The sequence below is a fragment of the Panthera onca genome, chromosome C2 (genome assembly GCF_046562875.1).
Source record: "Panthera onca isolate mPanOnc1 chromosome C2, mPanOnc1 haplotype 2, whole genome shotgun sequence".
Classification (NCBI taxonomy): domain Eukaryota; kingdom Metazoa; phylum Chordata; class Mammalia; order Carnivora; family Felidae; genus Panthera; species Panthera onca.
Window position 1 is genome coordinate 148,800,400 of NC_138347.1, and position 15,490 is coordinate 148,815,889.

At 41.0% G+C, this 15,490-nt stretch overlaps 1 protein-coding gene and 1 non-coding gene across 6 annotated transcripts in view; one reads left to right on the top strand and one right to left on the bottom strand.

Moving 5' to 3' along the window:
• SEC22C (SEC22 homolog C, vesicle trafficking protein) overlaps positions 1-15,490 on the top strand; it is a 32,330-nt gene that overhangs the window by 4,960 nt on the left and 11,880 nt on the right. For 4 of the 5 annotated variants that reach the window (XM_060638411.3, XM_060638410.3, XM_078432436.2 and 1 more), the window contains 2 exons: positions 9,977-10,185; positions 13,835-13,998. In XM_060638411.3, coding sequence (XP_060494394.1) covers positions 10,004-10,185; positions 13,835-13,998 — 346 coding nt within the window. In that variant the 5' untranslated portion in view covers positions 9,977-10,003. Of the gene's footprint in view, positions 1-8,307; positions 9,498-9,976; positions 10,186-13,834; positions 13,999-15,490 lie in introns of those variants that run through there. The other variant, XM_078432435.2, reaches the window with a different exon arrangement.
• Positions 3,976-4,081, bottom strand: LOC132684434 (U6 spliceosomal RNA). Its single transcript, XR_009612656.1, has one exon. It is a non-coding gene; the product is annotated as a U6 spliceosomal RNA (small nuclear RNA).

Sequence of the window (15,490 nt, forward strand, 5' to 3'; positions counted from 1 at the left end):
TTTTAAAGTTTATTTATTTTGAGAGAGAGAGAGGGAGAGAAGCACAAGCAAGGGGAGAGGCAGAGAGAGAGAGAGGGGAGAGAGAGAATCCCAAGCAGGCTCTATGCTGTCAGCGCAGAACTTGACATGGGGCTCAATCTCAAAACCTTGAGATGATGACCTGAGCTGAAATCAGGAATCAGATGCTTAACCGACTGAGCCACCCAGGCGCCCTTGCATGTTTAATTTTAAGACACTGCCAAAAAAATAAATAAATAAAAGTAAAGGACACTGCCAAACTATTTTCCAGAGCGACTCTACCATTTTATAGTCTTACCTGTGACGTATGAGAGATCCACTTCCTCTGTGTGCCTTGACAGCATTCACTTTAAAAAAAAATCTTAGGTGTTTTCACAGGTATAGAGCATTATCTTATTGTGATCTTAAGTTACTATCCCTGACTTGTTAGTGATGCTGAACATCTTTTCATGTGCTTATTTGCCATCTGTATATTCTTTTTGGTGAAATGTCTGTTCATGTACTTTGCCCATTTTCTAACTGGATTTTTTTTTACTGTTGAGTTTTGAGAATTCTTTATAAATTCTAGATATACAGAGACCCTTGTCAGATATGTGGCCTACAGATATTTTCTTCCAGTCGCTGGATTGTCCATGTTCTTTCTCCTTTTCACGTGAGCTTTTGCAGATCGAATGTTTCTAATTTGATGAAATCCAATTTACTGATTTTTGTGGATTATGCTTTTGGTGTCATGTCTAAGAACTCATCCCCAAGTCCTGAAGATCTTCTCTTACATTTTCTTCCATTTTTATAGTTTTACTTCTTAGATTTACATTTATGATCCATTTTGAATTGACTTTTATGTAAGGTGTGAGGTTTGGGTCAATAATTTTTTTTTCTATAGCTATCCATTGCTTTGGCACCAAATATTGAAAAAATTGTCCTCCCTCCATTGAATTGCTTTGCACCATTGTTGAAAATAATTTAGCTGTACTACTGTAGATCTATTTCTTTGTTCTCTCTTCTGTTCTATTGATCTGTGTGTCTGTTCCTCTGCCAATACCACACAATCTTGACTACCGTAGCTATATAATAAGTCTTGAAATGGAATGGCATGGTTCCTTCCACTTTATTCCTTTTCAAAGTTGTTTTAGCTATCTTAGTTTCTTTGCCTTCCCATATAAATTTTAGAATACTCTATCTTTACAAACTGTCATTCTGATATTTTTATAGGAATTACATGATACCCTTATGTCAGTGTGATGGAGAATTAACATCTTTACTATGTTGAGTTATCCAATCTGTGAACATGATGTATTTTCTCATTTAAAACTTTTTTGACTTCTTTCAGCAGTGTTTTGTAGTTTTCAGCATAGAAGTCTGTACATGTATTGTTAGATTTATAAGTATTTTATTTTAAAAATTATAGCTTTATTGGGATCTTTTTTTTGGTGTGATTGTAAATGGTATTTTATTTTTAATTTCGGTTTCTATGTGTTCTTGCTAGTTTATAGAAGTACATTGATTTTTGTATGTTGATATTATGTCTTGCAACCTTGTTGAACTCAATAGTTCTAGAAGGTTTTTTTGGTGGGCTCCTCAGGATTTTTCATGTAGATGATTTTGTCATCTGCAAATAGGAGTAGTTTCGTTTCTTCCTTTCCTATCTTTATACCTTTTATTTCTGTTTCTTGCCTTGTTGCACTGAGTAGAACTTCCAGTAATATGTTGAAAAATAGTTGTGAGAGGAGACATCCTTGTTCCTGATTTTAGAGAGAAAGCATTCAGTCTTTAACCATTAAGTATGATGTTAACTGTAGGCTTTTTGTAGATGCTCTTCCTCTAATTGACGAAGTTCACCTCTGGTCCTATTTTGCTGAAATTTTTATCATGAAGCACGGTTGAATTTTGTCAGACACCTTTTCTGCATTAATTGATATCATTTTTTTTGGCCTTTTAATATCATGGATTATAGTGGTTGATTTTACTATGTTAAGCCAGCCTTGCATCCTGGAATAAATCTCATTTGGTTATGATGTCTAATTCTTTTTATTATATTGCTGATTTCTAGTTACTAATATTTTGTTAAGGATTTTCACATATAAATTCATGAGTATTATTGGTCTACAGTTTTCTGGGTTTAATATCAGGGTAATATTAGTTTCATAAAATGAATTTGGAATTATTTCCTCCTCTTTTTTTTTTTTTTTTTTTTTTTTTTTTTCCTCCTCTTTTATTTTTTGAAAGAGATTGTGTGTAATTGGTGTTAATTCCTTTTTACATGTTTGGTAGTATCCTCCAGTGAAACCATCTGGACTTGGAGATTTCAGAGTTTTAAAATTACAAATGAAAATTTCTTAATAGGAAATTTAGTTATAAGATTGTTTAAATTACATGTTTCATATTGGGTTGAATTGTGGTAGTGTTTTTTGAGGAATTGACCATTTTACCTACATTGTCACATTTATGGGTGTAGAGTTGTTTATAGTATTCCATTGTTTATTTTTTTGATGTCCATAGTGTCTATAGTGATATTTCCTATCTGATTCTTGATATTAGTAATATGTCTCTTGTCTAGTTTTTTCTTTGTTGTTTTGGTAGAGATTTGTCAATGTTGTTGATCTTTTGAAAGGACTAAAATTTTATCTCATTGATTTCCTCTATTACTTTTCTGTTCCTAGTTTCATTGATTTCTATTATTTCCTTCCTCCTGTCTGCTTTGGGTTTTTTGATTGTTTGTTTTCAGTTTGTATTTGTTTTTTGCTCTTCTTTTTCTAGTTTCTTGACATGTGAGCTTAAGTTATTATTTTGAGACTTTTCCTCTTTTTTAATGATAGCATTTGGTGCAGTAAATTTCCCTCTTAGCACTACTTTAGCTGTGTCTCACAAATTTTGATAGGTTTTCCTTTTTATTCAGTTCAGTGTATTTTTAAATTTCCTTTGAGACTTCCTTTTTGACTCATTGATTATTTAAGTGTGTTGTTTAATTTTTAAGTGTTTGGAGGTTTTTAGTGCCTCTCTTTGATTAATTTCTATTTTGATTACATTGTGGTCCCAGAACACACTCTGTGTGCATTTTTAAAATTTGTTGAGGTTTGTTTTATGACCCACGTCTATCTTGCTGTATGTTCTGTCAGTGCTTGAAAGGAACTCTGTTGTTGGATGGAGTGTTCTATAAATGTTGATTACCTACTTTTGTAGATAGTGATGTTAAGATCTCCTATATCTTTGCCGGTTTTCCATCAATTGTTAAGAGTGATGTTGAAGTTTTCAACTGTAATTTTGTGGATTTGTCTATTTCTCCTTTCACTTTATCAGTTTTGCTTCACCTATTTTACACCCCTATTATTTAGTGCATATACATTTAGTTTTATGTCTTCTTGGTAGATGTATTCTTTAATCATTATGTAATGTTTTTCTCCGTCTTTGGAAATTTTCTTTGCTTTGAAGTCTGCTTATGATATTAATATAACTTACTCTTTTTTTTGATTAATGTTTGCATGGTATATTTATTCATTTACTTTCAATATACCTATAATTGTTTGTTTTTTAATTTTTTTTAACGTTTTATTTATTTTTGAGACAGGGAGAGACAGAGCATGAACAGGGGAGGGTCAGAGAGAGGGAGACACAGAATCTGAAACAGGCTCCAGGCTCTGAGCTGTCAGCACAGAGCCCGACACAGGGCTCGAACTCACGGACCAAGAGATCATGCATGACCTGAGCTGAAGTCAGCCGCTTAACTGACTGAGCCACCCAGGCGCCCCTATACCTATATTGTTATATTTGGTGTGAATTTCTTGTAGAAAGTAAATAATTGGGTCATGTGTTTTATCCACTTTATCAATTTCTGTCTTTAATTATGTATTTTGACCGTTTACATTTACTGTAATCATTGATATGTTAGGGCTTAATATGGTGTTTTACTTTTTGTTTTCTGTTTATTCTGTTTTCTTTCTTCTTTCTTTCTTTATTTTTTTAAATATGGAACGCTTCACCAATTTGTGACATCCATGCACAGTGGCTACACTAATCTTCTCTGTATCGTTCTAATTTTTAGTATATGTGCTGCCAAAGTGAGCACTAAAATTCTGTTTTCTTTTTTCCTGCATTCCTGTGAATAATTCAGACATCTTTTAGAAGTCCATTTGTATTTACATATGGTGTTTTTGAATGTATCTCTTTGTATAGCTTTTTCAGCGGTTGCTCTAGTATACACCTGTGTACATATGCATACTTATATATGCATGTATGTGCATCTATGTTTGTGCATATTTATGATTTATCAGTTTCCTGGAGACAGGATTTTACCATTTCAAGTGAAGCATTGAAACTTTTCCTGCCTTTACATCTCTGTACCCGCCATTACTAATTGTCTTAAATATTTCCTCTAAATACATTGAGAGTGTCAGAAATGTTCTAGTAACTTCAGTCATCCAACATAACTTACAAAACTCGTGAGAAGTATAGTCTATTGTGTTTTCCCATGTTTTTATTCTCTTTGAGTTTGTTTTTGTTTCCCAAGTTTCCTTGTTTTATCATTTCCTTTTTGTTTAGAGAACTTCCTTTAGCCATTCTCTTAGAGCAAGTGTGCTGACAACAAATTCTTTTAGTCTTCTTCATCTAAATATGTTTTAATTTTCCTTTCCTTTTTGAAGGATATTTTTGCTGAAAATACAGAATTCTGGGTTGGCAGTTCTTTTCTCTTAGCACTTCAAAAGCGTGCTTCCTTTTGGCCTCCATGTTTCTGTGAGAAATTTGCTGTCGTTTGAATTGTTTTCCCCCCTCTGTATTATTTTCTGCTGCTTTCAAGATTTTTTCTGTCTTTAGTTTTCTTAAGTTTGACTGTTACTTTTGTTGGCATGGATTTCCTTAGGTTTATCCTTTCTGGGGTTTATTCTTTTTTTAAAATACATTTTTTAATGTTTTTATTTATTTTTTGAGAGAGAGACAAAGCACACGTAGGGGAGGGTCAGAGAAAGGCACAGAATCCAGAGCAGGCTCCAGACTCTGAGCTGTCAGCACAGAGCCTGACGCGGGGCTCGAACCCATGAGGAGTGAGATCATGACCTGAGCCAAAGTCAGACGCTCAACCAACTGAGCCACCCAGGTGCCCCTGGGATTTGTTCTTTTTGAATCTGTTGCCTTATGTCTTTTGCCAAATTTGGGAAGTTTTCAGACATTTCTTTGAATACTTTTTCACTCCTACCCTCTTTCTCCTCTCCTTAGGACTCCAGTGACAGGTGTGTTAGATAATTTGTTATAATCCCACAGTCCCTGAGGCTCTGTATAATATTTTTCAATCTAACTTCTCTCAGATTGTTTAAATTAAGTAATTTTTATGTTCTGTCTTCATGTTTACTGATTCAATTCCTTCTTCTGTCCCCTCCATTTTGCTGTTGAGCTCATCTATTGAGTTTTTTACTTCAGTTACTGTATTTTTTTACATTCTAAAACTTCCCTTTGGTTTTTTATACCTTCTATTACTTTGCTGAGACTTTTAATTCTTCATTTGTTTCAAGTGTGTTTATATTGCTCATTGAAGCATTTTATGATGGTTTATTTTATTTTTTTATTAAAAATTAAAAAAAAATTTTTTTAATGTTTATTTTTGAGACAGAGAGAGACAGAGCCTGAGTGGGGAAGGGGCAGAGAGAGAGGGAGACACAGAATCCGAGGCAGGTTCCAGGCTCTGAACTGTCAGTACAGAGCCTGATGTGGGGCTTGAACTCACGAACCCTGAATTCATGACCTGAGCCAAAGTCGGACACTTAACTGACTGAGCCACCCAGGCACCCCTATGATGGTTACTTTAAAGTTTATCGTCTTGATGTTGGCATCAGTTGATGGTCTCTTCTTATTCAATTTCAGATTTTCCTGGTTCTTAGTATGACCAGTGGGTTTTTTTTTTTTATTAAAACCTGGACATTTGGGGTATTACGAGACTCTGGGTCTTATTTAGATCTGTTTTAGTTGGCCTTTGTTGACACTGTGTTAGCAGGGGTGGTGGAGGTACTAGCTCATTACTTCCAGGTGGGAGTAAAAGTTCAGGTTTCCCCACTGGGCCTCTTTTGGGTCCCTGCAGAGAAGGGGATTTCTGTTTCCTTAATGATACAATGGGAGAGGCTGCCTCTTTGTTGCCTGTAGCTCCCTACCTGATCTCTGACACTCCAGCAGTGTGGAGAGTTCGTGGGGACACCTCACTACTGCCAAGCAAAAATAGAAGTCTGGGCTCTTGTTTCAGCCTTTGTTGTGGGTATATGATGGCTGCAGTTTTTCTGTGGTGGTTGACTGGAGTAGAATGTTTTTGTCTAAACCTTGACTGTTTTGCTAGGCTGCACGCACCTTTCCTGGTTCTTTGGCTGGAGAGACCAGGCTCTTTTTCATTGTTGGGCTTTTTTTTTTTTTTTTTTTTTTTTTCCTGCCTGCATTCATTGGCATTTCTGGGTTGCCGGTTTCTCCAGCACCAAGACTAGGATATCTGAGGCAAAAAGAAAATTGAGCAAACTCATAACTGTGCCATTCCTCAGGTTCCAAAGTCCCTAGCCAGTCTGCTTTCCTGTCCCCACCTTTCAGATGTTTATTTATGTTTATGTTGTATATAGTGTCCATATTTTTTATACCACTATTAGTGGGAGTAGGAAAAAGCCCTTCAACTCTACCTTTTCAGAAGCAAAAGCCCCCAGTTCATTCTTTTTTGAGCAGTGGTCAGATCTCTTATGAAAGTACAGATCGTCTCATCATAGTTCATAATCTGAATTTGCAAACATCAGCTCCCTACAGTATGCAAAGCTCTTACCAAGCGCTGTGAGGACACAAAGATGAGTCTCTCCCTATTTGTACTAATCTTTTTTTTCATTTTTTAGAATGCAAAGTACATTTTCAAAAAGGGAAAAACAATGTTGTCTCTGCTCTTAGACTCTAACACAGCAGTGTGTAAAATCCCTCCACCTCTCAGGCAGCTGTTGTCCTGTATGTTTACACACTCATATGTATACACAAACACAAGTAACACTTAATATCCCAGTATCCCCTTCATTTAAGCATCAGAAAAAATTTTAAATATCTTAAATGTATGCGGATTTCACTAGTTTCCGGTACTAGTAACTTGGGAGAACTGACCAACAGTTTTATTTATTTTGAATGCTATTGTTTGGTCACCCCAAGGATCAAGTGGGTCAAGCAGAGAATCTAAAGGGACAGTTGTGTCCTTTAGAGAGTGGTAGAACTTGTTCTTAGATTACTATCACTTGTAAAAGTTCACTGTTTTCCTTTCATTGGTTTAACACAATACCTGGCACATGGCAGATGCTCTATAAAAACAGCACTAGAGAGGCTATTTGGGGGTTGACAGTTGGAATACATGTATATTGCTTTTCCTTTAAAGAGCAGAGAATTTACTCAGCCCCCTAAGCAGTGTCTTTCTTATTTTGCCTTGGGGCATTTCTGTCCGGTCTCTGACTCTCTTGGTATCTTGGTATCTCATTAATTCATTGTCTTTCTCGAGTTCTCTCTTTTTTAGGCGTGGTGTGGGCGGGGTGGGGGGGTGGGGCTCAGTGTCTTTATATTGTTCTTTCTTATCTAGTAGTGTTTTTAGAAACATCTTCATTGCAAGTATTCTTTTTTTTTTCTTTAAAGAGAGAGAGTGTGTGTGCGTGAGTGCACACCAGCAGGGGAGGGGGCAGAAGGAGAGGATGAGAGAATCTTAAGGAGGCTCCGTGCCCAGCACAGAGCCCATCTCAGAGCCCTTCTTGGGGGCTTGATCTCCCAACCATGAGATCATGACCTGAGCCAAAATCGAGAGTTGGACGCTGAATTTACTGAGCCACCCGGACACCCCTTAATTACAACTATTCTTAAACACTCCTCTACGTGCCTTGCAGAATAGTTACAACTTGCATGCACTGAAATAACACTGTTCTTAAGGTAGCAAGCAAGTTGTCGTTCTTGTTTTGCTCCTAAGGCCTAGTCTCAAGTTGATCTTATAGTCTTCCCCTGTCTCTATCAGGGCTTTGTGCCTGTAAGTCTTTAAAATTTTGTTTCTAGGGGCGCCTGGGTGGCTCAGTCGGTTAAGCGTCCGACTTCGGCTCAGGTCATGATCTCGTGGTCCATGAATTCGAGCCCCACGTGGCGCTCTGTGCTGACAGCTCAGAGCCTGGAGCCTGCTTCGGCTTCTGTGTCTCCCTCTCTCTCTGCCCCTCCCCTGCTCATGCTCTGTCTCTGTCTGAAAAATAAATAAACATTAAAAAAAATTATTTCTAAATTAAATATTTCAAGCATTCCCGAAAGTATAAGGAGGTCATGAGATTAGCCGCAACACACCCAATCCCTGATGACCTCTTTGGTACCAGAGGCCTCAGCGTTGGCCAAGCAGCTGGGGTGCGGCCCACATGGCCTTCTGGCAGTTGGCAGGGCCTGCCACTGGTGCTGGGAACATAGCAATTTTGTGTGTGGAGGTATTTTTCCTGGGGCTTTTCACATGTTTACTCTTGAATGGAAAGTGTGGGGAGATGGGACAAATGGACTTTGTAGGATCTGTTGGCTAGTAGACCAAGTTTTCTTTTTGCTTTCTTTTGTTTTTATACCACTGCAGTCTCTTCATGGGTAAAATGGGAAGAATTATTCATTTATGCATTCCAGATAGGGTGTTTATTCTTAGAACCTACACTTAGGTAATGGAAATGAAAAATTAGTAAAATAGAGAACAAGGAGATAGGGTCTCTGAGAATTCGGAGGAGGTGGAAGACTTCCAGCCAGACAAGCCTGGGAAGGGGTCATGGAAAGGGTGGCTGCGGATTTGGATATGGGGAGATCAGAGGAGGAACAGACAGAGGAAAAGAATCCGTAGAGGCACAGAGGTGAAGAGAGTAGTGTGCATCATGGGGGTTCCCCTTTCCTACTGCTCGTAGGAGTTGAGAGGCCAAATAAGGTGACGTATTTGGAGTTCTTTGAAAGAAAAGCCCACCAATGTGTATACCTATTCCCATCCTATCAAGTAGAGGACCTCACGAACAAAATCTGTGAAACGGGATGTGTGGGTGCATGGAAAGACCCATTAAAGCTGCGTTCGCCACCTCACTGACCCCTGGTTGTGGGGCTGCCACGGCCTACGTGTGTAGGTTATGGCCTGTGCAAGCACCTGCAGAGTTCGCAGATGGGGCCAAAACCCAGCCAGGCTCTGCCAGGCTCTCTTTTCACCCTGAGAAGCGTTTTGGTCTGATTTGCCAAAGGCACCACGAGGGCTCAAGATCTGATTCCTTTTGTTGCTTAATAGTGCCCACATTTCATGGCCAAATATTGAGTAACTTACTGTAGTATAATTTGCTAAATGATTTCCTTTAGCCATCTGTAGGGACTCAGTCATCATTTTGAAGACTGGCTTGGGATCAAACACTTGGAGAAATTCAGGAGGACATGCTATTCTCCCTCGGTTCCATTTTTACCTTCTGTTCTCCTTGCCACCAACTTCTGGTTGGATGCTCAGAATCCCTCTACTGCAGGTGAGGATAAGACAACAAAACTGCTCAGCACCTACCTGCCTGGGTGACCTGAAACGCATAGGTCACTGGGCCCCATCCCTGCTGCTTCAGTGTCTGGTGTTTCCTGTCCCTTCGGGGCCGTCTTGCTACCTGTGTCCTACTACCCACTGTCATTGCTGCTGCTCCTGAGCCTTTCTGGCACTGCTTCCTTGCTTCTCCATGCCTTTCTCCCTCATCCTAGTTGGTAGACTTCTGGAAAGGGAGAGATTCATTAGAGAGAAGGGAAAGGAGGATTATAAGTGAAGAAGAGACAGGAAGGAAAATGAAGGGATGAAGACAGGCCGTGACCTAGCAGTAGAGGCCAGGGAAGTAATAATAAAGGCAACATTTGCAGTTACAGTGGGGTGAGGGTGAAACAGCCAGAAAGGACGTTTCAAGGGCAGGGGTGTCTCTCTTACCATCATCTGCCTTCAGTAACAAGGTGCCTTTGCTTTCCTCAGGTGTCCTCATGACTTCCCCTGCAGACCATGTCTATGATCCTTTTTGCCTGTGTGGTGAGGGTGAGGGATGGACTGCCCCTCTCGGCCTCCACTGACTTTTACCACACCCAGGATTTTCTGGAATGCAGGAGACGGCTCAAGACTTTAGCCTTGCGACTGACCCAGTACCCAGGTCGAGGTTCTGCAGAAGGACGTGACTTCAGTATACAGTAAGCAAGCATGCTGACTCTTCCATGACATCCGCAAACTTGGGTTTACTTTTAACCATATGTTGGGGTAACATGAGGCCGATCACACTGTGTGTTAAGAGTAGGTCTGCCGTCAGACAGCAGTCTGAGGTTGTGTGCATTTACAGCCATCGGATCAAGGGGGTGTGCTGTTCCCACTCTTGCCCTTCTGTTGGTGGGGTTGCTCTTGAGTGTCGGGAGACCTGGGTTCAATCAGTTTTCATGTCTGTAGTTTGGTAGTTTATTCTGCATTAGATGGAGGGGTGGAAAAGCTGAGGAAGGGGGAGAAGTCTAGGGTATAATGTCAGAGAGGGAAAAGGATGAGAGTAGGAAAGCCAAGAAAATAAAAGACTTCTAATTCTTGCCTTTAGTTTTTTACTTTTTAAATTTTTCGCCTGTTTGGTTTTTAAATTTAAATTAAAAAAATTTTTATTATGTAACAGAGCAGGGGAGTGAATAATGAGCACAGGTAGGTCCCTTTTCTGAGGGAACTTAAAGGCTAAGGAGGGAACAAGAGAAATACCTAACTGAATATCATACAGTAGGGAAAATGCTCCAGTGGAAGTAGGAATCAAGTGGTTACAATAATCCTAGTAAGAATGGCTAGTATTGTTGACTGCTTTCTATATGTCAGGCATTGTTCTAAGTGCTTTATTGGCCTGTGAGGTGGGTGACAGTATCATACGTGTTTTACAGAGGAGAAAACAGGTGAAGTGACTTAGCTGAGGTTGTCCTGTTAGTAAGTGGTAGGGCCCGGATTTGAGTATGGGCAACTGGGCCCCAAGGGCTGCTCCTCATGTGTTCTGTCATTTCTTATTCTAGGACTAAAATGCACGAAGCCATTCTACAGGAGGGCGCAGGGGTTGGCAGGTTTTGAAGTATCACGATGGCTTGTCATAGATTTTACATCATTGTTTTCCATTATTTGGGCCCTCATTTGCCAGGTTTCTCCTGCTCCCTTTGAACACTAAATTTTTAGTTGACCTGATAAGGTAGGGTCCTTTTAGGGGAATTCAGCCTCAGAATCCGAAAAACAAAAGGAAAAGGCCAGGCTTGACTTGGGGCTTGCTGGTGTCGTTGGGCAAGAGGGGGCCTGCCTGAAGGGGGCGCCAGGTAGCAAACACATGTGGCCGTTACCCTGTGGTGTGGGCTCTGGGGGCTCAGGAGCCAAAGCTGAGCTGCCTCTGTCCGCATTTGTGCCTCCTTTCTCTGGGTGCCCAAAACCACTGTCCTTCATGTCCCTCCCTCATTACGCTCTGATTCTCTAACACCTTATGGGATCTTGGTGCTACGCCTCAAACCTTTCTCTGTTAAGAAAACATCTTTGACATCAAATGAAATTATGGGTGCTTCAGTCATTTTTTGAAAACTAGAATATAAAACGTTCTGCTCATTTGTATTTTGAATTAAATATTCACCATTATTTTCACAGATGAAACTGAAGTTTGTGTGTTTTTTTTTTTTGTACAGGTGGGCAGTACTATAGCTTATTTTATAGTTAAGGAGTTGAGTTATGTTCCTACGGTTACCATAACAAATTAAAACAACAGAAATTTATTCTCCCACAGTTCTGGAGCCCAGAAGTCTAGAATCGCGGTGTCTGCAGGGCAGTGCTGTCTTGGAGGTTCTAAGGAAGACTCCTTCCCATGCCTCTCTACTACCTTCTAGTGGTTGCTGGCAGTCTTTGTCATTCCATGTCTTTTAGAAGAGTTACTCCAATCTCTGCCTTCTTGGTTACATGGCCTTCTTCCCCTCTGTCTCTAAAACCAAATTTCACACCCGTCATTGGATGGAGGCCTACCCTAATCCATTATGATCTCATTTCATCTTAATTGTATCTGCAAAGACTGTTTCCAAATAAGGTCATGTTCACGGGTACTGGGAGTTAGGACTTGGGCCTATTTTTTGGGAGATACAAGTCAGCCCACAAATAGGGGCTTCTGGAAAATTCCTTGTATAAGGAGCAGGTTGTCTTTTTTTTTTAATTGACAAAAGTTTTTATATAGAGACTTGCAATTATGAGAAGATGATAGAACAATATAACTGTAAAACTTTTCCAGAAACATTCTGAAATGTGAGTAAATGTATATGAGAAATTATTTTAAATGTGTAGCTGACCTTAAAATAAAGAATTCCCAAGGTGCCAGAAATGATGGGGAACAGAGTATCAGGGTGTGGTAAGTGTGTGAGCTGACATTGAGGCTCTTGGGTAATAAGTCAGTCATGGTAAACTCAGGGCTTGAGTTTCAGTACCCATTAAGGGAGAGGCCTTTGGGCTTGAGGTGTTGTGAGAAGACCCATGGATGAAGAAGGGATTCTTGTGAGGCCACACACAGCCCAGGTGGAATGAAAATAGGTGAGAAATAGCCACCCACCAGTACAGGGTAGCTCATCTCTACCTGGCTTTGAATGGGAAGGAAACACAAAATCTCATCTAAGAAATTGAAACCCAGCTTCTGTGCCTCCTGTAGGATTGGAGTTTGAGTTTATACTCTCCATGGTCTAGGAATTCCTAAACAAGGTTCAGCTCTCAGTTTTGGTTCCAGACTGATGACACTCCTGGAGTAGCTGGCCAGAACAAATGGAAAACCACTCTGGAAGGGACTATACCACCAATGCTGCACATAAAACCACTCTGGAAGAAGTGTGCCACAACTCAGTGCTTGAGAGATTCTTAAAGAAGGAAAAAAAAAAGAAAACAGCTCCACACTGGTCCCCTCACCAAAAGTTACAGAACAGCAGAGAAGATACTCTACAATGAGTGTGAGTCAGTAGACACCACAGACAGGAGAACTCGAGTCCCCAGAACTTCAAATGGTAGCATGACATTCTGAAAAGTGGTAGAAAAAGGAGAGAACCCTGCATTTATTTTATGAAACCAGAATCACCCTAATACCACAACCAGATAAAGAGTGTGCAGGAAAGGAAAATTACAGGCCAATATTACTTTGCATAGACACAAAAATCCTAAATAAAACATTAGCAAACTATATCTAGTAAGTTGTGTGTATGTGCATATGTACAAACTCATAACCTCTTGGCTTTATTTCAGGATGGCAGGATGATTTAACATTAGAAAGCTATTGATGTGGATTAAAGAAAAAAAATATTTTCCTCAGTAGATGCAGAGAAGTCTGAGGCTACTTCTCCCTCATGAAGCATGCATCCTTCGTGCACAAATTAGTAGAGTGATTGCACACTGTCAGTGGCAAATAACTGCTGTCTATTTCAATTTTTTTTTTTACATTTATTTATTTTTGAGAGACAGAGCACAAGTGGGGAGGGACAGAGAGAGAAGGGGACAGAATCTGAAGCAGGCTGCAGGCTCTGAGCTGTCAGCACAGAGCCTGACACGGGGCTCGAACTCAAAAACCGTGAGATCATGACGTGAGCCGAAGTTGGATGCTCAACCGACTGAGCCACCCAGGTGCCCCAACTGCTCTCTATTTTAGAGGAAGGACAAGAGAGTCCCAGGGAGGTCCAGCTGAAGGGACTGTATGCATGCAGCAAACAGCTCCAGGGCTGTTCAAGGCCAAGGAAGAGCAGGGCGGAAGCATCGTTGTATCTGAATATGGGATGGGAATACAGGGGTCTGTTCCCCGGTAATGGAGATGCTGCCCTTTTGTTTCAGTTTCTCTTCGTTGGGGGATGTGGCTTGCATGGCTATCTGCTCCCGCCAGTGTCCAGCGGCCATGGCCTTCTGCTTCCTGGAGACCGTGTGGTGGGAATTCACAGCTTCCTATGACACCACCTGTATTGGCCTAGCCTCCAGGCCATACGCCTTTCTTGAATTTGGTTTGTAACCCTCTTTCTTATTTACTGTTCTCTCACGGCATCGTATGTGTAGAATTAATGGTTTAGATTTGGCTTTGACCATCAGGGAAAACCACTGCAGGGGCTATAACATGTCACTGGAGATCAGTTTTGTACCAAGAGATTTCAGTGAAGGAGTGGCCTGGAGAGCTTCAAGGTTTAACGCTGGCTCTTCATCTCTTCAGAGCCTGAGGCAGGTTGGGGAGTGGTAAAACCACAGCCCTCTGGGACAGGGGTCAGCTCCCCCGCCTCTTTTTTTCTTGTAAATACAGTGGAACCCAGCTACGTTCATTCTTTTCATGGGTCGCCTGTGGCTGCTTTTGACCTTACCCAGCAGAGTTGAGTAGATGTGACAGAGACCATATGGGGCCTAGAAGCCTCAAATATTTGCTACCTGGCAGCTTAAGAAAATTTGCTAACCCCTGCTCTAGAGCAGTGCTACTCAAAGGCTGGTATGGGAATTTGTTCTATCATGAGGGAGGTACAGAAAGTGAGAATAAGTGTCCAGAAACTCATATGGTGATTTGACATTCCTGCGGTATTTTTTATTGCATTTTATCAAAGAATCAGTCTGTAACCATTTGGAAATAAGAAAAACTGCCCCTTTATTCAAAGGTCTGAGAAATACTGCCCTGGAAGAGGATTGTTTTCTCTTAGGCATTGTCAGAGAGGCTCGTAGAGGCTCGGAGGCTTTGGAGCACAGCATGGTAGCTGTAGCCTATGCTCTCTTTTCCTCAGGTGTGAGTCAAGTCATTCTAAGCTCTTGGGGGAACAGGAGTAGAGGTGGGAGTGGGGGGGCATCCTGTGGCCTGTATGTAAACTAGCTGCTGTCTCTGTGATGCCCTTGAATGAGGGGCTGGCAGCAGTCGGTACTAAGGGTCAGGTGCACAGGCGTGTTGGCACGTGTGCTTCCTGGCTGTACTGCCGTAGCCCTCGTACTCCCTCACGTGGTCCACTGGCTGGTGCATTTTGTTGTCACCCAAAGGTGCTGGCAAGCTCCCTGGTACGCAGGCCTCTGCCAGGCAGACCTGTGATGTAGACAGAGTTCTCCCCGGTTCTCCCTGTGAGGCCTCGTCCACCGCTGCTCTCAACCCCACTTCTTCCTACAAAGAGGGCACGCTGGCCCCAGGCAGACCACAGCTGTGGCGGTTGATATGCAGTGTGGACCGTGTTCTGCTCCCCGCTGCTCTGCATGTGCCTTCCTTCTAAAGTGGTGTGCTTGATCAGACAGCAGACCCTGCCCCGGCCTCGTGTTTGCTCATCACTGAGTGAGAGTAGAATATAACGGTGGATACTAGATACCGGCCTTGTGCGTGATTTTGCTTTGCCAACGTGTACGAAACTCCAAGTGCTTATTAAAACTTGGTAATCGATTAATACTAAGGCAAACGAAGCAATTAAAACCGATATCTTTCAAGTATGTGATTTTAGTTTGCACAAATATTCACATTTATTTGTAAGTTTTTTCTCCCGC